A 27,893-nucleotide genomic window follows, 5' to 3' on the forward strand; every position below is an offset into this window, starting at 1 on the left:
ACTGATCACCCTTGCCTCAGATAGGAATCGTATTTTAATAGACATCTGTGTCAATTATCTTAATAATTCTTAGGACGTGAGATTCTGAATCTTTAAACTGTGAAAGAGAATGGAATATTTGCTTACCGTCACCTCAACGCTGGAAGAAATAGTGCATATGTACTTTGCAATAAAAAGGACAGTTGGCCTACATATCACGACCTTTGATGTACCAATATTTTGGCACTGGTGGGGACGGGGGGTGGGATGAGTCCATCGACATCGATCGATCCTGCATTTTGGCACAGAAGTTTGTTTTGTTTAACGACACCACTAGAGCATATTGATTTATTAATCATCGGCTATTGGATGTCAAACATTTGGTAACTTTGACATAGTTATAGTGAGGAATACCGCTACATTTTTACATTAGTAACAAGGGATCTTTATTATGCACTATCCCACAGACAGGATAGCACATACCACGACCTTTGATATAGCAGGTGTGGTGCACTGGCTGGAAGGAGAAATAACCTAATGTGCCCACAGACGTGGATCGATCCCAAACCGACCGCGCATCAAGCGGGCGCTTTTCCAGGGGGCTACATCCCGCCCCCACCGTTTGTTGGCACAGGTGCAGTGAATAGTAATTTAAGACACATTAATTATTTACTTTATTCATTATAATATATCAGTATGCCAATAATAGTACGCACAGAGGGCTGTACCTAACCAGGGCCAGATCCACGAAATATTTCGGGGTGTTGAACTAAGGTAAAATGGCACATGGACCACCTCGTGAAAAGGGCAACTCCCACTGATCGGCCTCGGTGGTGTCGTGGTTAAGCCATCGGACTACAGGCTGGTAGGTACAGGGTTCGCAGCCCGGTACCGGCTGCAACCCACAGCGAGTTCTCAAGGGCTCAGTGGGTAGGTGTACGGCCACTGCACCCTCTTCTCTCTCACTAACTACTAACCAACTAGCCAGCTAATAACTAACCCACTGTCCTGGACAGACAGCCCAGATAGCTGAGGTGTGTGCCCAGGACAGCGTGCTTGAACGTTAATTGGATATAAGCACGAAGATAAGTTGAAATGAAATGAAAATATAAATTTCGAAAATGCTGTATAGTAAGAATGATAACCAGCACACTCATCTACTCACCCGAAAAAAATAAAAACAAAACAGAGAAAAACACAAGAAACGAAAACGGAAATTGAGGGTGGGGTGGGGTGTAAGTCAAAGTTAACAATGACACAATAATAGATGATCTTAAACAGTTAGACAAAAAAGAGGGGTATTTTATCTACTAAAAGGGCACCTTTTTTTCGATTTCATTTTAAAGCCGCACGCCCTAGTTCCATCCAGCGAAAATAAATTATAATTTGGTTAATCTACAAACCTGTAACACACTTCGATCACGTGTTTATCAAATGGAGTGATAAAGCAGGTTTTATATCGATAAATACCATGGGAATCCCCATGTCCCAATTGCTTGAAATAATTTTGAAAGTTAGTATTCTGATGTCACCGGTAGATGTCGCTCGAAGCACAACAATGCCAACGTCACGACAAATTTCACAGAGTGCGCACAGACTTGGGGGTGCGTTCCTTTCACCTCTCCTGGACATGTTCCAACTGTTCTGTTGTATCCCCTCTCCAGATATCGTAAGACTTAGCAAAATTATTGGTTTTAAGGGTTTGTAACGTTTTGTATTGAGATACGTACTTGTCTGAACTTTATTGTTACTGAAAATGTTCACGAACTGTGAAGAAAAATCTCACAAATGAACAACAAGCAAACGTCAACAAATCGGATGTTGATTGCGCGAACCGTGCACGAGAAAACAAACCGAACCAAAATGATAACGGTCACGTGGTATACCAACGTCTGTGACATTGAAATGGGAATATCCCCTCTAAAAATAGATTAGACCTTGTCTGCTCAACGTTTTTTTCTCAGAGGCCCGTGGCATTTTATGAAATACGAAAAATGCATTTTTGGTATTACAAACACCCGGATTACCAAAAAACACTTCAGGTGAATGGAAATGTATATTCTAAATAATAAACGGTAAGTAAAGTGCAATTTTATTTGTGAAAAAATGGGTTTAATAGCGAAAAACAACGGCGTAATGGTTAACAACTAGGGCGTGTCCCTTTAAGGAGTAGACAACTATCTATCCATCCCCCATTTTTTCTGCTAGGTACAACCCTGGGCGTCTCATTTTTCACCAACTTTCCCAACGTCACGGGTTTGTACCAACAGACCACATCTCAACTGCTGTAACTCAATTTCCGAAAAGCCAATAAAAATAATAGCCAAAGCAATTTGGTTTCCTTGCACTGGTGCGTACAATTAGTTCCTGCTCCGGGTGTCAAAACTCACAACGTGTCAATGGCGAGTAATGTCTTTTAGCGGCGACTCCGCTAGATCAATACTGTCTAAGATGAGCGATATACGGCAATGATCGAATACACGCGGGGTCGCAGTGGATTACTGGAAGTCGACACAGATTCTCGTTGGGAAGGTTTTTTCAGTCATATAGATCGCGCAGGGATTACTCTACATACAGGTAAACAGTCTGTACTTGATTTCATAGTTTGTATTACTTTTTATGCTATTTTATTCATGTGTATTTCAGTGATATTGTGAAGCGATCACTGTACATAAACGTAAACCTTCTGTAATTTATTGCATAGTTTTTATTACTTTTTATGTTATTTTATTCATGTGTATTTCAGTGATATAGACTGTGAAGTGATTACTGTTCATAAACGTAAACCGTCTGTAATTTATTGCATAGTTTTTATTACTTTTTATGCTATTTTATTTATGTGTATTTCAGTGATATAGATTGTGAAGTGATTACTGTTCATAAACGTAAACCGTCTGTACTTTATTGCATAGTTTTTATTACTTTTTATTTTATTGTATTCGTATACATGTCAATCATACAGTGATAAGAAAACGAGTATTAAATTGATTTAGTATTACTACATACAAATAACTCTGTCCAAATGTTTCTAAAATTATTTTGGTGGAAATGTTTATGGAAAAACGTTTTCTTAACGGCACCACTAGAGCGCAATCATCGGCTATTGGATGTCAAACATTTGGTAATTTGGCATATAGTCTTAGAGAGGAAACCCGCTACATTTAAAAAAAGTTTTTTAGTAGTAGCAAGGGATGTGTTATATGCACCATCTCATAGGTAGGATAACACATACCACGTCCTTTGATGTACTAGTCGTGGAAATGTTTATGGAGCCATTACGTGCTTTGTAATACATCATAAAAACATTTACAGCTGATACCAGAAGGTGGAGCCATTTATAATATTACCACGTTGAGGGGAGCAAAAAATACTTGTTAAACTGGTATCAGGGGAGTGATTGCTTCCCTAAAACAGTGAGTTCGGGCTCACGACGGGTGCCAATGGTATAGCAGAAAATGCTCACCTTTCGCGAACATCTAATATCAATGTTTTAACAATGGTTCACAAGTGCATGCCATCACAACTGTCTAAATATCCATTGAGCGCTGTCTTGTACAGATTTTGATTTACAAAACAGGAAGAATGTATCGTCCTGGGACCAATTTCACAAATCATCTTAAACCTAGCATTGCACGTAAACATAAATCTACGACTAAACCACAGTTCATATTACTTCTAAACTACAAGTAATATATTTGATAGTAGCCTATACGTGTGTGTGTGTGTGTGTGTGTGTGTGTGTGTGTGTGTGTGGATGTGTGTGTGGATGTGCGCGCGCACGTGTGTGTGTATGTATGTGCATGTGTGTGTATGTATGTGTGTGTGTGTATATATGTGTGTGTGTGTGTGTGTGTGTGTGTGTGGATGTGTGTGTGGATGTGCGCGCGCACGTGTGTGTGTATGTATGCGCATGTGTGTGTATGTATGTGTGTGTAATATATGTGTGTGTGTGTGTGTGTGTGTGTGTGTGTGTGTGTGTGTGTGTGTGTGTGTATGTATGCGCATGTGTGTGTATGTATGTGTGTGTGTATATATGTGTGTGTGTGTGTGTGTGTGTGTGTGTGTGTGTGTGTGTGAAATATTATTTTCTTTCGTCCTTACAATAATCCATCTTCCATAATGATACATTTTCTGCGTAAAATCGATTGCTAAACCTTGATGGCCATGAGTGGTAGTCTTCCAACTGTCAAATTCAAATTCTTTACTCCAATTCTTTATTCGCTCAGAACATATACATGATACATGAGGTAAAATATAATACAATTATACAATGTGAGAAAGTAATACTGGATTAATGTTTCCCCTGGGAGAACATTATCAAATGATTATATATTATATGTATATACATGTAAATTCACACACGATAGTCATTCGTGAGATCCATCACACCCTCGTCAAGGTTCTAATAGACCAAATCAATTCCTAGTGCCGATAATGTTAACGTTTACTAATAAAACTAACATAAGCAGCGTATCAGCACACCCAGGAAGTACAGCCGTAAAACGTGTGGCACCTCACATCTAATCTACCTGCATGAAAATGGGGGGGGGGGGGGGGGGGGGGGGTCACATACCATTTAAGAGATTTAGTTAATGTTTGTTAATAGCAACCGTCATTTTTGCTGAAAATTGCAGTTCCATTTTTGGGGGTATCCCGCATTAGTTTCAACCTCTGGTATATACTGCATAACAACTGTATAACAAATAAAAGCGTATTTATTATTGTTTTACACGCGTATAACTACATACATATACAATGATTAAACACCTGTTTATGTTTTACACGCGTTTAACTACATGCATATACAATGATTAAACACCAGTTTATGTTGTACACGCGTGTAATTACATATATATACAATGATTAAACACCTGTTTATGGTTTACACGCGTGTAACTACATACGGTTACAATGCTTAAATACCTGTTTATGGTTTACACGCGTGTAACTACATACACATGCAATGCTTAAACACCTGTTTATGGTTTACACGCGTGTAACTACATACACATACAATGCTTAAACACCTGTTTATGGTTTACACGCGTGTATCTACATACACATACAATGCTTAAACACCTGGTTTACACGCGTGTAACTACATACATATACAATGCTTAAACACCTGTTTATGGTTTACACGCGTGTAACTACATACATATACAATGCTTAAACACCTGTTTATGGTTTACACGCGTGTAACTACATACATATACAATGCTTAAACACCTGTGTATGGTTTACACGCGTGTAAGTACATACATATACAATGCTTAAACACCTGTTTATGGTTTACACGCGTGTAACTACATACATATACAATGCTTAAACACCTGTTTATGTTTTACACGCATGTAACTACATACGCATGCAATGCTTAATCACCTGTTTATGTTTTACACGCGTGTAACTACATACATATGCAATGCTTAAACACTTGCGTTTAATAAAAAACAGGCTTCGTAAATCCCCCCCCCCCCCCCTTTATCTTGTGCGGTCGGTCTAGGATCGATCCCCGTCGCTGGGCCCATTAGGCTATTTCTAATCCTAGCCAGTGTTAAAATAACGTTAAAGTTTGTTTTGTTTAACGAAACCACTAGAGCACATTGATTAATTAATCATCTGCTATTAGATGTTAAACATTTGGTAATTCTGGCACGTAGTCATCAGAGGAAACCGGCTACAGTTTTCCTAATGTAGCAAGGGATCTTTTATATGCACTTTCCCCCACAGACAGAAAAGCACATACCACGGCTTTTGACCAGTTGTGGTGCAATGATTGGAACTAGAAAGAACTCAATCAGTTGAATGGATCCACCAACTTAAGCACCTCAAGCGAGCACTCAACTGATTGAGCTAAATCCCGCCCCTTCTAGCCAATGCACCACAACTGGTATATCAAATGCCGTGGTATGTGCTATCCTGTCTCTCGGATGGCGCATATAACAGATCCCTTGCTACTACTGGAAAAAAATGTAGAGGGTTTCCTCTCTACGATTATATGTCAAATTTACCAAATGGTTGACATCCAATAGCTGGTGATTAATGTGCGCTAGTGGTTTCGTTAAACAAAGGCAGGGCGTAGTCCAGTGGTAAAGCGCTTGCTTGGTGCGCGGTTGGTTTGGGGTCGATCTCCGTCGGTGAGCCCATTGGGCTATTTTGCATTCAAGCCAGTGCAACACGACTGGTATATCAAAGGCCGTGGTATGTGTTGTCCTGTCTGTCGGATGGTGCATATAATAGATCCATTGCTACTAATAGAAAAATGTAGCGGGTTTGTTTTCTAAGATTATATGTTAAATTTACTAAGTGGTTGATATCCAATAGCCGGTGATCACTGTGCTCTAGTGGTGTCTTTAAACAAAACAAACTTTAAATTTTTCTAGGGATAAATAATACAAAACTCGTTTTATAAAAAGGTAACTCCTTTATTCTTTCAGGGGTTGCTTAATTAATCAACAGGCACATACTGCTCTCTTAATATGCTATATTACACAATGTAATATTATATTGAATTGCAGGTTCAGTATAAGCGTACTCGTCGTTACTTCATCAGTGATGGAAAATGGAGGAGGATGGTAAGATAATTTTTGTTTTAAATGTCCTTAAATATAAATACCGGTCCACGGTGGCGCAGTGGTTAAGCCATCGTACTACAGGCTGGTAGGTACAGGCTCGTAGCCCGCTGCTGGCTTCAACCCAGAGCGAGTTCTTAAGGGCTCAATGGGTAGGTGTAAGGCCACTACACCCTCTTCTCACTAACCACTAACCAACTAAACTAGCCGAGGTGTGTGCCCAGGACAGCGTGCTTGAACCTTAATTGGATATAAGCAGGAAAATAAGTTGAAATGAAATGAAACATTATTAGAATGTTAATCAGCACTCACCTACTCAAGCGAAAAAAACCCTCAAACAAAACAAACAGAGAAACACAAAAGAAACGAAACCGGAAATAAAATTGAGAGGACTTTAGGCGAATAAATTATTAAAACAAAATCATCAAAAACACATTGTTTCATCAGTTGTATTTCATGGGCGTACATGGGGGGGGGGGGGGGTCCGATGGGCCCCCCCCCCCCCCGAAATCGCGTTTTTTTATAATTTAATATATCTGACATTCATATCTGACATTATTATATTTACTCAACATAGAAATATATGCCCAATATCTCTGCAATCTATTTTGGAACCCCCCTTTTCAAAATCCTATGTATTGGAACCCCCCTTTTCAAAATCCTATGTACGCCCATGTATTTGTTTCATTCTTTTCATTTCATTTCATTTCAACTTATTTCCGTGCTTATATCCCAATGAAGGTTCAAGCACGCTGTCCTGGGCACACATCAGCTATCTGGGGTGTCTCTCTAGGATAATGGGGCGGGACGTAGCCCAGTGGTAAAGCGTTCGCTTGATGCGCGGTCGGCCTAGGATCGATCTCCGTCGGCGGTACCCATGGGCAATTTCTCGTTCCAGCCAGTGCTCCACAACTGGTGTAACAAAGGCCGTGGTATGTGCTATTCTGTCTGTGGGATGGTGCATATAAAATATCCCTTGCTGTTAATCGGAAAGAGTAGCCCATGAAATGGCAATAGCGGGTTTCTTCTCTCAATATCTGTGTGGTCCTTAACCATATGTCTGACGCCATATAACCGTAAATAAAATGTGTTGAGTCCGTCGTTAAATAAAAACATTTCCTTCCTTTCTCTAGGACAGTGGGTTAATTATTAGTTGGTTAGTGAGAGAGAAGAGGGTGTGGCGGTCTTAATCTACCTACTGAGTCGTTAGAACTCGCTCTGGGTTGAAAATGTGTACACCCTCTTAATAGACCATTTGTTTTTACCGTTATGCAAAGGATAGCTAATTCACTTTTGTGGACAACAAAAATCACCCGTTAACAAGTGCTATAAATAATATATGATACACTTCTCTTAACTTCTCTGAACCAGCCTCGGTTGCGTCGTGGTTAGGCCATCGGTCTACAGGCTGGTAGGTACTGGGTTCGGATCCCAGTCGAGGCATGGGATTTTTAATCCAGATACCGACTCCAAACCCGAGTGAGTGCTCCGCAAGGCTCAGTGGGTAGGTATAAACCACATGCACCGACCAGTGATCCATAACTGGTTCAACAAAGGCCATGGTTTGTGCTATCCTGCCTGTGGGAAGCGCAAATAAAAATCCCTTGCTGCTAATCGGAAAGAGTAGCCCATGTAATGGCGACAGTGGGTTTCCTCTCAAAATCTGTGTGGTCCTTAACCATATGTCTGACGCCATATAACCGTAAATAAAATGTGTTGAGTGGTGCGTCGTTAAATAGAACATTTCTTTCTTTGTAACTTCTCTGAAAAGCCATATTGTTTTAGCATTATCCAAAAGATAGCTAATTCACTTTAGTGGACAAGAACATCTCCTGTTAACAAGTGTTATGAATAATATATGATGAACTTCTCCGACGTTAAGCATATATGAACACTTTCTGTTTGCGTGATCAAATTGACTACCATGGTGTAATTGGCCTCTGGGGGCTTTGGCGGTCATCGTACGGCGTTTATTTTCCGCGTTTTACGGCTACCGCGTTCGGAAGCGGGAGGCCCATGGGCCACAACTACCAATTCTGAAGATAATGTATTACCCTCCCTCCACTGAAAAGCTAAGCAAATTAGAAAATTACGGCACCGTCCCAAGTTGCTGTCGGCTTCCGACGTCTATACAAATTCCATCCCGGCTATGAAAGATCTCTTTCCGTTGAAACATACCATAACTGGCCTCGGTGGTGGTGGTGGTGGTGTGTGTGTGTGTGTATATATATATATATATGTGTGTGTGTGTGTGTGTGTGTGTGTGTATATGTAAATATGTATATGTATATGTATATGTATATGTATATGTATATGTATGTATTTACGGCTCGTAAGTACTGGGTTCACAGCCCGGTACCGGCTACGAAGAGCAAGTTTTAACGACTCAATGGGTAAGTGTATGGCCACTACACCCTCTTCTCTCTCACTAACCACTAACAATTAATAACTAACCCACTATCCTAGACAGACAGCCCAGATAGCTGATGTGTGTGTCCTGGACAACATGCTTGAACCTTAACTGGATATAAGCACGAAAATAAGTGAATGAATGAGTGAGTGAACAAATTGAATGAATGAATGAGTCAATGAATGAATGAGTGAGTGAGTGAATGAATGAATGAATGAATGATTCAATGAATGAGTCCATGAATGAATTAATTAATTAATGAGTGAATGCGTGAGTGCTTGAATGAGTGAGTGAGTGAATGGATGAGTGAATGAGTGAATGAATATAATGAATGAGCTTATGGTCTCGGTGGCGTGGTGGTTAAGCCATCAGACTTAAAGCCGGTAGGTACCCGGCTCCCACCCAGAGCGAGTTTAAAGTTAAAGTCTGTTTTGTTTAACGACACCACTAGATCATATTGATTTATTAATCATCGGCTACTGTATTTCAAATATTTGGTCATTCTGACATACATTCTAACAGTCTAATAGGAAACGCGCTTCGTTTTGTCATTAGCAGCAAAGGACTTTGTTTTAACTTGTACTTTCCCCACAGACAGCAAAGCACATGCGGTCTTTGATATACCAGTCGTGGGGTACTGGTTGGGAGTGGGGGAGGGGGGGGGGGACAAATCAGAGATTGAGTTTTCAGAGCGGAATCTAGCTCTGGTCTGTTTCTAAGGGTATTTCCCCGTTTAGGCGTCACACACTCGTTTTACTCCGTTTTAACATTATCCAAATGTCGACGTAGCCCAGTGATACAGCGCTCGCTTGATGCGCGGTCGGTGTGGGGTCGATCCCCGTCGGTGGGCCCATTGCGCTATTTCTCGTCCCAGCCAGTGCACCACGACTGGTATATCAAAGGCCGTGGTATGTGCTACCCTGTTTGTGGGATGGTGTTTATCGAAAAAAAGTAGTAGGGTTTTCTCTCTCAATATCTGTGTGGTCTTTAACCATATGTCTGACGCCATATAACCGTAAATAAAATGCGTTGAGTGCGTCGTTAAATAAAACATTTCCTTCCTTATCCAAATGTGTTATGTACAGGTTTATATAGATTGAGCAAACTAGGGTCTGTGACTTTAATTGACCTTGATTTTGACCTTGAATCATTCGCACAGTACAGTATGCAGCATGGCCACAGACCACAATTAATTTCGCTCTATGTTTTTATATTTATTTAGTGGCTATAACATTTTTATTAATATCAGCAGGCCCATGAATATATATATTTTTTTATGTACCTGAGGGAAACATACCCTGAAAGGACAACCCCTGTTGTCCAGCTCTTTCTCCCAGGATATTGGTTTAAACAAACACACCCACTAAAACTGGCCGGAGTACACCAATTTTACACAATACGCACTACTTTTGCATGGGCCGGAATTACCACAAACAAGTCTTCAATGTCAACACGTTACACATGTTTACAAACTACATGCTCTCCCGTCAACTTCAGTCAAATACTTGCCACTTCAAAGCTGTCTGCCTTGAAATAATCGCAATCAAACAGCAGACTACTTGCGCGGAGAAATTTCCGGATTTTCCACAACCAAAATGGGAAGATAACTGTAATCTAAGGCCAGCGAAGCCAGCAGACGATACCGAAACCGTTCATCTACACTCGGAAACCATATAACTTCCCATACGAAGCTAGTAATCTAATCAAAAATATTAACAGTATCGACCACAGTAACAGTACGATATGCTGAACAATATCAAATACTCCGAAGTGACAGACCCGCGTTTTTAAACACTACGACGTATTTTGTAGCGATGTTCCAATGATCGATTATAATCGAAAATCGATCGGGTTGGCTTTTACGATGTGATAATCGATTATAAAGATGCATTATCGATTGTGTGGGGAAAATGTTAACTGTAACTGTTCCTCCAGTTTAGATGATAAAATCGATGTAAATATACAGTTGTTTGGGTTAGGTTCCATGTGTACATAAAGAAAATAAATATTAACTGTAACTGTTTCTCCAGTTTAGATGATAAAATCGATGTAAATATACAGTTGTTTGGGTTAGGTTCCATGTGTACATAAAGAAAATAAATATTAACTGTAACTGTTTCTCCAGTTTAGATGATAAAATCGATGTAAATATACAGTTGTTTGGGTTAGGTTCCATGTGTACATAAAGAAAATAAATATTAACTGTAACTGTTTCTCCAGTTTAGATGATAAAATCGATGTAAATATACAGTTGTTTGGGTTAGGTTCCATGCGTACATAAAGAAAATAAATATTAACTGTAACTGTTTCTCCAGTTTAGATGATAAAATCGATGTAAATATACAGTTGTTTGGGTTAGGTTCCATGTGTACATAAAGAAAATAAATATTAACTGTAACTGTTTCTCCAGGTTAGATGATAAAATCGATGTAAATATACAGTTGTTTGGGTTAGGTTCCATGTGTACATAAAGAAAATAAATATTAAACAGTTATTCTTACACACCCGTTGGTGAGAACACCATGCGTTATGTTTGGTTACACGTGGTTGTTAACACATGCACCTGTGTTAACAATTTCAAGACATAAGACTGGCTGCTCCTAGGTGATGACCAGATCACCAATGCCATACAACCAATGAAAAACTACACGGTGGAAATCGATTAGACTGTGACGTATAGTTAACCTGCTATTAATGTGTCTGTGACGCGTAAGTCAGCTACAAGTGCAACGGCTCTAAATAACTTTTAATCAAAAAACATGTTAAAATGTGCTTACAACTCGTTGTTTAAAAACGTATCAAACTCGCTTTCGCTCGTTAGAAACATTTTAAAACAACTCGTTGTGAGATAAATGGTATTTAACGGCCACTCATGTATTATTCTCTCTGTCTCGTTAGATACATTTTAATACAACTCGTTGTGAGATAAATGGTATTTAACGGCCACTCATGTATTATTCTCTCTGTCTCGTTAGATACATTTTAAAACAACTCGTTGTGAGATAAATGGTATTTAACGGCCACTCGTGTATTATTCTCTCTGTCTCGTTAGATACATTTTAAAACAACTCGTTGTGAGATAAATGGTATTTAACGGCCACTCGTGTATTATTCTCTCTGTCTCGTTAGATACATTTTAAAACAACTCTTTGCGAGATAAATGGTATTTAACGGCCACTCGTGTATTATTCTCTCTGTCTCGTTAGATACATTTTAAAACAACTCGTTGTGAGATAAATGGTATTTAACGGCCACTCGTGTATTATTCTCTCTGTCTCGTTAGATACATTTTAAAACAACTCGTTGTGAGATAAATGGTATTTAACGGCCACTCGTGTATTATTCTCTCTGTCTCGTTAGATACATTTTAAAACAACTCGTTGTGAGATAAATGGTATTTAACGGCCACTCGTGTATTATTCTCTCTGTCTCGTTAGATACATTTTAAAACAACTCGTTGTGAGATAAATGGTATTTAACGGCCACTCATGTATTATTCTCTCTGTCTCGTTAGATACATTTTAAAACAACTCGTTGTGAGATAAATGGTATTTAACGGCCACTCATGTATTATTCTCTCTGTCTCGTTAGATACATTTTAATACAACTCGTTGTGAGATAAATGGTATTTAACGGCCACTCATGTATTATTCTCTCTGTCTCGTTAGATACATTTTAAAAGAACTCGTTGTGAGATAAATGGTATTTAACGGCCACTCGTGTATTATTCTCTCTGTCTCGTTAGATACATTTTAAAAGAACTCGTTGTGAGATAAATGGTATTTAACGGCCACTCGTGTATTATTCTCTCTGTCTCGTTAGATACATTTTAAAACAACTCGTTGTGAGATAAATGGTATTTAACGGCCACTCGTGTATTATTCTCTCTGTCTCGTTAGATACATTTTAAAACAACTCGTTGTGAGATAAATGGTATTTAACGGCCACTCGTGTATTATTCTCTGTTTAAATAACTCGTTGTGAGATAAATGGTATTTAACGGCCACTCGTGTATTATTCTCTATTTAAAGGTAAAATTAGTCATTTGCAGGATGCACACGACAATATGTACATGGTCCTTATAATTCAACGCTTTCATATTGTCATAAATTGCTTGCCGATTGTGTAATCGAAAGTTGATCGGTCGGTGCCAACCGATTATGACCGATGATCGATGATGAAATCCCAACCGATTCCCATCACTAGTATGTTGTCACTATTGGAGACATTTTTGGTAATTGGAATCAGACATTACGTAGACTTTATTGTTCAGGGCGCGAGACGCAGCCCAGTGGTAAAGCGCTCGCTTGATGCGCGGTCGGTTTGAGATCGATCCCCGTCAGTGGGCCCGTTGGGCTATTTCTTGCTCCAGCCAGCGCATCACGACTGGTACATCAGAGACTGTGGTATGTGCTATACTGTCTATGGGATTGTGCATATAAAAGATTCCTTGCTGCTAATCGAAAAGAGTAGCCCATGACGTGGCGACAGCGGGTTTCCTCCCTCAATATCTGTGTAGTCCTTGACTATATGTCCGACGCCATATAGAAGGAAATGTTTTATTTCACGACGCGTCGTTAAATGAAACATTACTTTCCTTCTTTCACAAACGATGAAAAACACTAGCTCCAGTTTAATGTGCTGAGTGCGCAGTTAAATAAAACGTTTTGTTATTTGTTGTAGCAGGTCCGGAAATAGGTTTTGGAATCGGGTCGATTTCTGTAGTATTTAAATAACCCACTGGTTTGAAGTTACTGGTTATATTTAGTACTAACTGATAACAACAGTACAAGTAGTATAGGAAGGAAGGAAATGGTTTATTTAACGACGCACTCAACACATTTTATTTACGGTTATATGACGTCGGACATATGGTTAAGGACCACACATATTGAGAGAGGAAACCCGCTGTCGCCACTTCATGGGCTACTCTTTTCGATTAGCAGCAAGGGATCTTTTATATGCACCATCCCATAGACAAGATAGCACATACCACGGCCTTTGATGTACCAGTCGTGGTGCACTAGCTGGAACGAGAAATAAGAGCTACAGTGTCACTTGCATAACAGCAACACGAGGCGGTGCTCAGGCATGAGGGATTGGCCTATATTGATGTTGTGTGTTGGGGGTGGGGGGGGTGGGGGGTGGCGGGTCTTCTTTTTTTTGTAGAGGGTTGTCAAGGGAGAGTATTACCTAAAACTAGTATTCACATGCCCCTCTCGATGTTGTATTTTTCACAGATTAGACCTATAACCTGACACATTGTATTAACTGCATGGAGTAATTAATAGTGGTGCGTAACCTATAAAAGAGCTCTTTTCGTTGAATAATACTGTCTTGGATACAAGGACTGGTGTACATAAGAACCTGTGCCCAAGACAGGCGTTTGCTAAAACGAAGGAAGGAAATGTTTTATTTAATGACACACTCAACACATTTTATTTACGGTTATATGGCGTCAGATTGCTAAAACGAATACGAATAAGTATATGTTTATTTGGAATGGCGATCATTTCACAGCGTGTTCCACACATAAATACATTACAATGCTTATACATAAATACACATCTATAATCCTTCCCACAATGAACGCCTTTTTTTCATACTATGGAATTTACTACAAGTTATTTATTTCTGAGCCGACTGTTTTCTAAATTATACACAAAAATAGTGGGGGTTTTGTTATTTCCAAATAATTCCATTTTATAATTAGTGTTTGTGTCTGGATTGGTTAAAATGCTATCACGTGATCTAAAAAAAAAAAACGTTCATTCTTCCATGAACGTGAAAACTGCACTTTTTCGGTAAACAAATAAAAACAGAATGTTATTACCGGAACTACTTTTTATCAATTACGTCAACAACGGAATCCCCGAGGATTCCCATCGTTTCTAATTTTACCCCAATATCGTCTGCACTGTGAATGGCAGTGATAAACTGACAGACAACAATCACAATAGCTTTGGTGGGGACTTTACATTAAGCCACCGCAATTCAGGCTTAAACGACTCCGGTTTTAAACCTAGACACATAATGTATTTGACAGGCCACAAAAAAACCGAAGGTTCTATAAGAAGTTATAGTAGAGAATGCTCAACAAATCAAAAAAGAGACACGAGCGCAGCTCTGTCACATTTGACAAAAACACCAAATCGACAACTTACACGCGCGAAAACACATACGCTTTCGTGCACAATTACGCGATCTGTCCTTCCGGAGAATAATATCACACAATCACAAACTTCCTTTGAAATCCACACACACAGTAACACTGAAACCACTGTATTCCTTTCAAGTCAGTCTTCACGTTCACTTTTCACTAATTCAACTTTTGATAACTGCAATTTTAATATAGTAATTGATAAATCTTCTAAATAATTTGACACTTTCCCCGTATGTTAATTAGTTTAAAATTCACACTCTAACCGCTTTACAACAAATCTTCCATTTAAGTATATAGATAATTCAATTCTTAATTAATTATCGTTTGATATTTTTGAGAAAAAAAACCCCAACTGTTTGCGTTATCAGTTGATGTTCAGTTATTTTAAATTTTATAACTTTTTATCCACATTTGATTCAGAAAATTAAAATTTATAAAACCTTATGTAAATCATTATTATGAATTGGAGATTTGACGAAAAAAATCGAAAGTAAATTCGCTTATTTGAGTATTGATACAGTTGTAAATTATTGTGGAATAGAGTTCGATTGGGTTTTTAAATATAGTTTTGTATAATGGCAATATTAATGCATGTGGTATTATAATTATTATTCACAGAAACCATTTTTTGAAGGAAGATGGGACAGACTATAGTTGATAACATTAATGTTAAAAGTGAACATAAAATGAAATGACAAATGTTAAATTAAGTATGTATACTATTTTGTCTGACTATTTGAGCCTTAATTATGAAACAGCTTGCTCTGAATGTGCACGTTCAATTAACTGACCTTGACTTTGACCTTGTATGATGCCCACAGCGGATACAGAAACCGTTCATCTACACTGGGAAACCATATATGTTATTCCATACGTAGACTAGTCGTCTAATCAAAAATATTAATAGCATATTGATCGCAGTAGCAATAACATATGTTGAGAAATGTCAAATTCGCCTTGAGCTTAAAGTGACAGACCAAAGTTTTTAAACATTACGGAGTATTTTTCACTATTAGAGCCATTGTTGATCACTGAAATCAAACATTACTTAGATTTTATTGTTTAGATTATCCATTCCCGTACATTCGAAGTGTTTCTGGTCATCCTGGTGGTTTTTTAATATCACAAAATGCATTTTTCATATGTTTAAAAACGCACGTTCGTTTGAAAAGTAAGAGTTATGGAGTCGAGTTTTAAAGAGACAGACCCTAGTTTTTAAACACTGCAGCATATTTTTCACTATTAGAGCCGTTTATGATCACTAAAATCAAACATTACTTATATTTAATTGTTTAGATTATCCATTTCCGTACAACCGAAGTGTTTTCGGTCATCCTGGTGTTTCTACATAAAATGCATTTTTCACATTTTTATAAACGCATGTGCGTCTGAGAAGTAACGGTGATGGAGTCTTCTTTTAGTCTATTTTTAAGGGTATTTCAACGTCACAGACTATTTTTTCACTCTGTTGTATCCAAATTTGTTAGAGGTTTGTAAATTAACCAAACTTAGTGTCCAACTTAGTGAAACTAGGGTCTAGGTGAAATATATGTCTTACTGTTTAAAAACTAGGGTCTGTCCCTTTAATATATTTTAAGGGTATTTCCCTGTTTCAACGTCACAGACTCTTTCACTCTGTTTTAACTTTATCAAAATGTATTAACAGGTTTCTAGATTAAAGTTACATTCTCTGGTTATCATATTATAGGGTGTATACTACCAAATCAAATCCCATAGACGACAATAGTAACATATGTGGCTAAAACTCCTACCTGCAACGTATCAACCGACATAAACGCCACGGATATAAATACTACCACCCCTTACACTTAAAGTGAATCAGAAAAAAATGGGGGTCAAGCTGCTCGTTTCTGAGATAACGGGTAGCGTCTATGACTACCCTAGTTTCGCACAAAATTCGAGTACTTTTTTTTACAGGTACCCCATACATGTTTCAAGCACAAGGCTACTTGACACATTGGTACTAGATGAAATAAAATTGCACATTTTTTTTACCCAGATGAAACTATTATTTTTTACAACCAACACACTCACATTTATAACCAATCACAGGACTTGTGGTGTTCACTTCTCTATCAAAAGTTCGGTGCACCTCCAACTTTGACCCAGCCGGAAGGTATTTGGTTTAGTACTACCTATGTGAAATACAAGCTCAACAAAGTCGTGTGTGTTCGCTATGAACGGATATCGTCAAAGGTATACGCTTGATTCGTCGCCTGTGCCGCCATAGCTCGGCAAAGCACAAACGACAGCCTGTTGTCAGTTTCAGTTAACACGTGCGTTTGCCAATTTCAAATTGTAGGGTTCGTCTCAAAAAATTAAAAGAGAAATCTTGCGCTGTACGAAGAACGTTCGGTTGAGGATACGGTACTAGAGTCTTTAGTTAAAACCGGTTTGACCTTGACAACGTATTATCGACAGTCGTACCTTCCTATTTCAGAATTGATATTTTATAAAGTGTTAGTAGAACTTTCAAAGTTTAGTTTGTATACTAGTAACACATTAATCTTGTATATATTTTTAAAATAAAATATACTAAAGTAGACAATGAAGGTTTTCACTTTTTAATTTTACGTGTTAAAAATTGTCAAAAGTTGGGGGGCGGGTTGTTTAACGACATCAAAGATAAAGCATATTGATTTAATAATCATCCCACCCCATACAACCGTAAATAAAATGTGCTGAGTGCGTCGTTAAATAAAACATATCCTATCCTTCCTTCCATCTGCTGTTGGATGTCTAACATTTGGTAATTTTTACATATAATCTTAGAGAGGAATCGAGTGCGAATAATTTTTACATGTTCATATACCACTAGAGGTTCGAGCAATCGGGTGCATGTGCAGGGGGAGGGTATTGGAGGTCGAAACCCTTACTTGCCCAAGCTTAAAAAAAATTGAAATGTATTTTTGAGGGGAGCATGGCCCCATATAAACTTCGCTTAACACAGTCTATAACCCCAACCCCGCTGAAATCCCTGCACACATGCCTTGGAAACCCGCTATATTTTTTTTAGCAAGGGATCGTTTATATGTACCATCCCACAGACAGGATATCACATACCATGGTCATTTTTGTATGCCCGCCGATGGGGATCGATCCTAGACTGACCGCGCATTTCCCAAAAACACCTTTTTAGGTCTAAGTAATGAATAAAAATAACATATAGTCTTGAAAAATGTTACGTAAATCGAACACAGTACCCTCTTCCTCTACCCCTAGAGCGTTACGTAATTAGTAATACACCCTTACATGTAACGCGTATGCCAACAGCTGGCCACTGTCAAAATTTCTAGGCAAATCCCCCATTCACCGACCCCTGGAAAGGCGTTGTACCATACTTCTATGGATATAAATATGTTTTGGAGATATGAGACGACTCCTCAATCAAGACAGTTAAATTTGTTCAAAAATTGCGAAATCTCACGTGATCTCTTGTTGAGGAATTCTATACTTGTGATAAGCCAATGAAAACAGATCGGTACGAGCCCGTCAAAAGTGTCCCACTTTCTAAATACTGGCTTTGTTTGTGACCTGGATAAGCCAGCGTAGTGAAACCAATGCGGAGTGCGGCGTCATATATGCACCAAACGTAATTGGATTTTCTGTTCTATATGCTTAAATAATAAAAATATTCCAGGGACTGTAGGTTTTAAACAAACTTACGGTCCATTTTAACGGGTTGAAACTAGGGTCTGCGACTTTAATTGACTTTGACTTTGACTTATGACTTTGACACCTTGACTATTTCGCACACTACGCAACATAGCCGACAGCTGATACAGACCCCCCCCCCCCCCACTACCAATACCACCACCCGTCCCCCCACCAAGTGACACCCATGATCCAGATGTGTTACAGGAGTGTAGATTAACTAAACTTAGTGTCCATTTTTGCGGGTTGAAACTAGGTTCTGTGACTTTAATAATACCCTGTCTTTGACCGTGATTAATGCGCATGTAGTATTCATCATAACCGGCAGCGGATACAGAAACCGTTCATCTATACTGGGAAACCGAAGACCCTGTATATTATTGCATACGTCGATCAGTCATCTAATCAAATTTTTTTAGCAATATCGATCACAGACTTAGCAATACGATATGATGCAAATATCAAATTCGCCTTGACCTTAAGTTATCACGGTGCCAGTATAGTATTACGGCAGAATGAAACATTAAGTGCCAAAATTAATAAGCCTGTTTTTCTTAAACGCAGAAGTTTAAGAACTGTAAATTGTAACTGTATGTGGCTATACGCGTGTTGGACATAAACAGATTTTGTAAATTCGGGTCTAAATATTGGTCAGAACCGTTTACCCCTTTTTCGTTCAGCTCCATTTGGAAGGGGGCGGGACGTAGCCAAGTGGTAAAGTGCTCGCTTGATGCGCGATCGGTATGGGATCGATCCCCGTCGGTGGGCCCATTGGGCTATTTCTCGCTCCAGCCAGTGCACCACGACTGGTTTAATCAAAGGCCGTGGTATGTGCTATCCTGTCTATGGGATGGTGCATATACAAGATCCCTTGCTGCTAATCGAAAAGAGTAGCCCATGAAGTGGTGACAGCGGGTTTCCTCCCTCAATTTCTGTGTGGTCCTTAATCGTATGTGCGACGCCATATAACCGTAAATAAAATGTGTTGAGTGCGTCATTTCCTTCCTTCTTCCTTCCATTCGGAAGAAAAGTTATTAGCAGGGGTGGATCCAGGATTTTGTAAGTGGGCGAGGAGGAGGGGGAATAAAATTCTAAAAAGGTTCATTCCATCATGACTTGTGGGATATTTGATGATTAATTCCCAAATTGATTCCCAAATTGTAGGATAACATTTGAAAACAAAATTAATTGAAAAAGAATGGTGCCGTCTATAACATTTTAAAGGGGATCCTGTTTTTGGTAGACTTTATTGAAGTTGTAAGCACTATCTCAGGTTGAAAAAAGTGATTTTGGTTGGCAGCCCTTTCATTAGCTAGAGTGTTTTGAGAGATATATCTCTTTCACACATAGTTGTTGTTTTAGTTTAGTGTGACTGATTGGACGCTATCTCCACAAAGAGATAAAGACATTATTCCACATAGCCATTTTAAAAATTAGCTAAGCAATTCTCTTTAAGGAAACACATATTTCATTTAAGAACACCCCCCCCCCCCCCCCCCCCCCCCCACCCCACCCCAAAAAACACCATAACCAACAACATGTTCAATCAGACCATATCCATACCAACTCAGTTAACGACACCACTGGAGCACATTGATTTACTGATCATCGGCTATTAAATGTTAAACATTTCATAATTTTGAATATAGTCTTAGAGACAAAACCCGTTACATTTTTTCCATCTGTAGCAAGGGATCTTTTATATGCACCATCCCACATATAGGATAGCACATACCACGGCCTTTGATATACCAGTCGTGGTGCATTGGCTGGAGCGAGAAATAGCATATTATTGGCCCACACTGATCACGCATCAGGAGAGCGCTTTACCACTGGGCTACGTCTCGCCCCCTGCCAGCTCAGTAAGACGTTCCAAAGGTTAAAGTTTGTTTTGTTTAACGACACCACTAGAGCACATTGATTCATTAATCATCGGCTATTGGATGTCAAACATTGGGTAATTCTGACTCGTAGTCATCAGAGGAAGCCCGCTACATTTTTCCATTAGCAGCAAGGGATCTTTTATTTGCACTTTCCCACAGACAGCAAAGTACATACAAACTGACAACTTGTGGTGCATTGGTTGGAACAAGAAAAAAACACGAATCAGTTGAATGGAAGGAAGGAAATATGTTATTTAACGACGCACTCAACACATTTTATTTACGGTTATATGGCGTCAGACATATGGTTAAGGACCACACAGATTTTGAGAGGAAACCCGCTGTCGCCACTACATGGGCTATTCTTCCGATTAGCAGCAAGGGATCTTTTATTTGCGCTTCCCACAGGCAGGATAGAACAAACCATGGCCTTTGTTGAACCAGTTATGGATCACTGGTCAGTGCAAGTGGTTTAGACCTACCCATTGAGCCTTGCGGAGCACTCACTCAGGGTTTGGAGTCGGTATCTGGATTAAAAATCCCATGCCTCGACTGGGATCCGAACCCAGTACCTACCAGCCTGTAGACCGATGGCCTGCCACGATTACGGTTATATGGCGTGAAACATATGGTAAAGGACCACACAGATATATAGAGAGGAAACCCGCTGTCGCCACTTCATGGGCTACTCTTTTCGATTAGCAGCAAGGGATCTTTTATATGCACGATCCCATAGACAGGATAGCACATACCACGGCCTTTGTTACACCAGTTGTGGAGCACTGGTTGGAACGAGAAATAGCCCAGTGGGGCCACCGACGAGGATCGATCCTAAACCGACCGCGCACTAAGCGAGCGCTTTACCACTGGGCTACGTTCCGCCCCCAGTTGAATGGATCCACCAAGGTGATTCGATCCTGTGACACCAGCACCTCAACCGACTGAGCTAAATCCTGCCCCACGTTCCAAAGGTATACTAGACAGACCACACAAATGTCAAACTGACATCGATCCAAATTTTGTTTTAAAAATACAAATACCACGAAAACTACTTTTATTGTAATAACCATGGCAACTCTTACACACATAATACTAAGGGTTGTGACTGATGGGACAATTAGTCTATATTATGTACACGTAGAGGCCTCTGGCACTCACCAAATTAGGTTCGTTTGTCCTTGCTATACCAAAGTGTGTGTGTCTATCCGATTCAAAGACATACAATTTTCAGGCCTATTTTATTTGACACAGCTAATTTTTTATTAGTTTTTCTTCACGTCAATATTTCGACCAATAATAGTTTTTTTCAGTTCATACTTCACATTTACTCACTGACTGCTATGTGCAGGTATTTGAACAAGCTGGGTTTCAATAATGGTTTCTCATCATCTGTAGTTTCAAACAGAGAAACAATAAACAGTTTAGTAAAATATTTGGCGAACATCATGAAAAAGAGTGCTGAAAAGACAGTAGGAAATTATGCTCCAATAAGTACAAACAAACATACTACAGCTAAAGAGAAAATCTGTTTTGGTAAAGAGTGTAGAATAGCAAGGTTTCATTTTCACAAAGCAAGACTTAAGTTTAATCACAGTAAATGTAATATAGATCGTCTCTCGATGATGGGTTTGAGCCAGCAATATAGGAAAACTGTCAAATTTTACAAACGTAAACACGATAAATCATCCGAACAAAAAATACGAAAAATGCAAACAAATAAACCCAAGGATTTTTGGAAACTATTAAATTCAATAAACGAAAAAAAACCTACCCACTGATATAGAAATGGATAAATTTTTCGAATATTTCAAAGAAATAAATGAAACAGACCTTAATGATGTTGAAAGCATCAACATAGATATTTCCTTTGAAAACAATATCCTAAATAATGAAATCACTATTGATGAAGTACTGAAAGCTATTAGATGCCTTCAAAATAATAAAGCAATGGGTTCAGATGAAATTTCAACGAATACCTTAAATATGGAGAAAGAAAACTCGCCTCAATCTTAGTAAAACTATTTAATATCATTTTCAACACAGGCATCCTACCAGAAGATTGGCTAAATGGAATTATTAAGCCAATTTATAAAAAGAAAGGTAGCCCAAAAGATCCCGAATCTTATAGACCCATTACAATAGTAAGTTGTTTTGGAAAGCTATTTACATCAATTTTAAATAAGAAAATAAATTATTTCCTCGAATCCACAGAACAACTAAACTAAAGTCAAGCTGGCTTTCGCAAAGGTTATAGTACTAATGATCATATTTTTTCTTTGCATGCTCTATGTGAAATTATCAAAAAAAGAAAAAAAGAAATTGTATTGTGCTTTTATAGATTTCTCGAACGCATTTGACACTGTTTGGCGAATATGATTATTGCAAAAAATGTTAAGTCTAGATGTAAATAGTAAATTTCTTAGAATTGTTTATAATATGTATCAAGGTATTAAATCATGTATTCGCCACAATGATGAATATTCGGCTTATTTCCTATGTCAAAATGGAGTACGTCAGGGTGAAAATATGTCCCCCATATTATTCGCTATATACTTAAATGATCTAGAAAATGCATTAAAAGAGAAACAATGTAATGGTATAAGAAAAGAGTATGAAAACAACAATACTGACCTGCTGTTTATAATTACCCTGCTACTTTATGCTGATGACACTGTGATTTTGGCAGAATCACCAGAAGACCTACAAAAGTCTTTAAAGGTTTTCTCGGAATATTGTGAAATTTGGACTCTAAAAGTAAATATAGATAAGTCTAAAATATTAGTATTTGGTGCAAAACCACCCACAAATAAATCATTCTACATTAAGGACATTAAATTAGACATTGTCGATAGTTATAAATACTTAGGCATTATATTTACTAGAACAGGATCCTTTATTCAAGCAAAAACATCTTTAATAGCACAGGCTAATAAAGGTATGACCTTACTGAAAATGAGAATTAGAAATCTTAATTTACCAATAGACTGCCAAGTACGCTTGTTTGATAGTACCATTGTCCCTATCCTGTTATATTCCTCGGAAATTTGGGGTTTCGGTAATAATCAAAATATAGAAAGAATACAGCTAAATTTTCTAAAAGACTTATTAAGGCTAAGAAGGCGTACCCCATTAGGCGCATTCCTATTAGATATTAAGATACAAATTAGAATGCTCAGTTTTTGGGCCTCGTTGATCACAGGAAAGGCCTCTAAAATATCAGATATACTGTACAAAACAATGATTAGTGAAAGCACTAAAAAAATGGGTCAAAATTTAAATGGTTAAATGGCCTTTGTTGAACCAGCTATGGATCACTGGTCGGTGAAAGTGGTTTACACCTACCTACCCATTGAGCCTTGCGGAGCACTCACTCAGGGTTTGGAGTCGGTATCTGGATTAAAAATCCCATGCCTCGACTGGGATCCGAACCCAGTACCTACCAGCCTGTAGACCGATGGCCTGCCACGACGCCACCGAGGCCGGTCTAGTTATGATGGAGAATATATACATTGTACCCACATCTGAAACGTCTATAGAAGAATGTAAATTGTAAAACATAGTTGATCGCATGACATTAATATATATATATATATATATATATATATATATATATATATATATATATATATATATATATATATATATATATATATATTTTTTTTTTTTTTTTTTTTTGTTTTTTTTAAAATGCAACTTCACCATGGAATTGACCAAAAGGGCAATTTGAGTTTGTCTAAGGCAAATTATCCGAACTCCGAAAGGGAACGAGATCTCCAGTGGGTTTGTGGGGCATGCTCCCCGGAAGGTTTTGAAATAAAGATGCCCATAAGGCTGGTAGATAATGGGTTCGCAGCCCGGTACCGGCTCCAACCCAGAGCAAGTTTAATGACTCAGTGGATAGGTGTAAGGCCACTACACCGATGTTTCTCTATGTAACCACTAACATAAGGCTGGTAGGTACTGGGTTCGCAGCCCGGTACCGGCTCCAACCCATAGCAAGGTTAATGAGGGCATATTTATTCTATATTGTGAATGATGATTTTTTTTTTTTTACAGTCATTAAAAAGGGCACTTCAAACGGCCCCCTCGCCCCCTTCCTTCATGGATCTGCAATATACGTATGTGCTATTTATCTTCTGGGAATGTCTAGAATTGTAGTGTATGTCACTTCTGTGAATCCATTTCAAATCCAACTCAACAGATAATTTAAGCAATAAAAATTGTTGAAGGGGAAAGAAAATCTTTTAAAAAAAACAACAACCCTGGTATCTAGGCAATAGCACACGAATGAGCTGATGTCCGAAAATACAATTTCTGCACTTGCATTAAACGAAATCCGACTATGTTCAAGACGATATTGCACCGCGTATTAACTTCCGGTTTTGGGTCGTTCCTGCGTAAGAATTGGCACGTTCATATGAGGCTTGTCAAGCGCGAGGCGATTCATTGATTTATCGTTTTTAAATGTCAGTCAGTATTTGTTCGAGAACTGACATTTTAAGAGGATATTAAAAAGAATGATGTTAAAACGAAAAAAAAAAAATCTATTAAAGTGTTCCAAGACCATAATGATCTTGAAACTGGCAGCCATCAAACAGAATTCCAGTAATTGGTTTTATTAAGGCAAGGGAAGAGAATTCGATTGTTTTGTGACACCTTGGCGAATGGTTTAATCTGCGATTATTAATTTTCGTGTTAAATATATTTCCGGTTTAAAAAATAGTTCTTCATTATTCATTTATTTCAACTTATTTTCGAATTATATTCAATTAAGGTTCAAGCACGCTGTCTTGGGCACGCACCTCAACTAGCTGGATTGTCCGTCCAGATCAGTGGGCTAGTTGTTAGTTGGTTAGTGGTTAGTGAAAGAGAAGAGGGTGTAGTTGCCTTACGCCTACCCACTGAGCCCTTAAGAACTCGCTCTGGGGTGGAGCCGGTACCGGGCTGCGAACCATGTACCTACCAGCCTGTAGTCCGATGGCTTAACCACTGCGCCACCGAGGCCGGTTGTTGTTAAATAACAGGAGCAGATCCAGGATTTTGTAAAGGGAGGGGAACACAAAATTCAAAAAATTGCAATTTGAGTTTGTCGAAGGCAAATGATCTGAGGTAGTTTGGGGAAATAAATAAATAAAGAAATGTTTTATTTAACGACGCACTCAACACATTTTATTTACGGTTATACGGCGTCAGACATATGGTTACGGACCACACAGATTTTGAGAGGAAACCCGCTGTCGCCACTACATGGGCTACTCTTTCCGATTAGCAGCAAGGGATCTTTTATTTGCACTTCCCACAGGCAGGATAGCACAAACCATGGCCTTTGTTGAACCAGTTAAGGATCACTGGTCGGTGGTTTACACCTACCCATTGAGCCTTGCGGAGCACTCACTCAGGGTTTGGAGTCGGTATCTGGATTAAAAATCCCATGCCTCGACTAGGATCCGAACCCAGTACCTACCAGCCTGTAGACCGATGGCCTAACCACGACGCCACCGAGGCCGGTAGAGGAAATAAAGATGCCCAGAGACTCATTTTCAGAGCAATTTAGTGTTTATTGTGGATGGAAAAAAAGAAAGAAAAAAAGAAGCAAACAAACAGAAAAGGTTCTTAAAAGGGGCACTTCAATCTGACGAAAGGAGTCACGAGGCCACGTTCCAATTTCCCCCGCCCCAGAACAATTGCCTGAAACTCAAGACACCCTACCAAGAAAGCCCCTTTAATTCGCCTCTGGTTTACTCATTTCTCATTGCCAGACACAGTTCATATAGCTGATCGAGTCGTGTGCAAACCGTAGGGCAGGACGTAGCTCAGTGGTTTTAGCGTTCGCTTGATGCGCGGTCGGTCTAGGATCGAACCCCGTCTGTGGACCCATTGGCCTATTTCTCGTTCCAGCCTGTGCTCCATAACTGGTGTAACAAAGGCCGTGGTATGTACTATCCTTGTCTGTGGGATGGTGCATATAAAAGTTCCCTTGCTGCTAATCGAAAAGAGTAACCCATGAAGTGGCGACTGCGGGTTTCCTCTCTCAATATCGGTGTGGTCTTTAACCATTTGTCCGAAGCCATATAACCGTTAATAAAATGTGTTGCGTGCGTCATTAAATTAAACATTTCCGTCCTTCTTGAACCGTAATTGGATATAATAGGGAAAGTAAATTGAAACGAAATGAAATGACACTTTATATTCTGAATTTATGGGAGGGGGGGGACTTTTCATGATCCAAGTGATATATGACTAAAATGTGTTTTCAATGTCAGATTACATCAGTTTGATACCATCAGAAACTCGACCTCCAAAACACAGAATACTGGAAATGGACTTCGACTCGTGCAATGGAGAGAACCCGAGTTTAGAGGACAAACCGAGCCAGTATGAAGACGACGTTTCGGATCTAGAAAGCTGCGTGGACTTTGACGAGGAGGCGTGTCGAGCACCACCATTACAGGTGTCAATCAAATTAAATTACAGCACATCTTCGTCTGTAACAACGACTGTAATTTGATCAATAACCTTTTTATTGAATTTAAAGTCTTGTACCCAGACTTTAACGAAATTACAAGTCACTCAACTTCATTTACTAATGAACAGAGCCATACTTAGCTGTTTTTCTTTCTGTTTCGCTCTTTCAATGTATGTCTGTAGATATTCCTGACTCTCTATCGTTCTCATGTTGAGTGCGTCGTTAAATAAAACATTTCCTGTCCTTTCCTCTATCGTTCTCTATCTCTCTCTCTCTCTCTCTCTCTCTCTCTCTCTCTCTCTCTCTCTCTCTCTCTCTCTCTCTCTCTCTCTCTCTCTCTCTCTCTCTCTCTCTCTCTCTCTCCTGCAGCATTAATGTATATTGTAAAACTATAAAGTATAATGGACTACAACATTTTATTATCAGTAAACTACTTAATTTACATTAGTCCTCTACCGGTTCAACCGGAGGGACTATATGTTTCATTTCCGTCATTCTGGGTCTGGTCCCACAAAATAATTGTCCGGATGTGGGGTTTGGTGGGGTTTTGTTTTGAGATATTGAGCTGAAATTTTGTGTATAGCTCTATCACGTACTGTTACAGATCAAGTTTAGACTTCCATGGCGATTTACCCGGGGTTTTTTCTTTTACAGATTTATGGCCGTTGAACTTAGGAAATAAGAAAATTTGTTTTCCCAGGCTTTTTTGCCCTTTTGTTTTTGTAATGCCTGAAACTATTGA

At 38.9% G+C, this 27,893-nt stretch overlaps 1 protein-coding gene across 1 annotated transcript in view; it reads left to right on the plus strand.

Moving 5' to 3' along the window:
* Nucleotides 1-27,893, plus strand: part of LOC121389782 — an 82,756-nt gene that overhangs the window by 15,985 nt on the left and 38,878 nt on the right. Inside the window, exon 2 of the mRNA XM_041521431.1 lies at nt 26,949-27,136. Coding sequence (XP_041377365.1) covers nt 26,949-27,136 — 188 coding nt within the window. The remainder of the gene's footprint in view (nt 1-26,948; nt 27,137-27,893) is intronic.

Source organism: Gigantopelta aegis, chromosome 15 (assembly GCF_016097555.1).
Source record: "Gigantopelta aegis isolate Gae_Host chromosome 15, Gae_host_genome, whole genome shotgun sequence".
In the NCBI taxonomy this organism is placed as follows: Eukaryota; Metazoa; Mollusca; class Gastropoda; order Neomphalida; family Peltospiridae; genus Gigantopelta; species Gigantopelta aegis.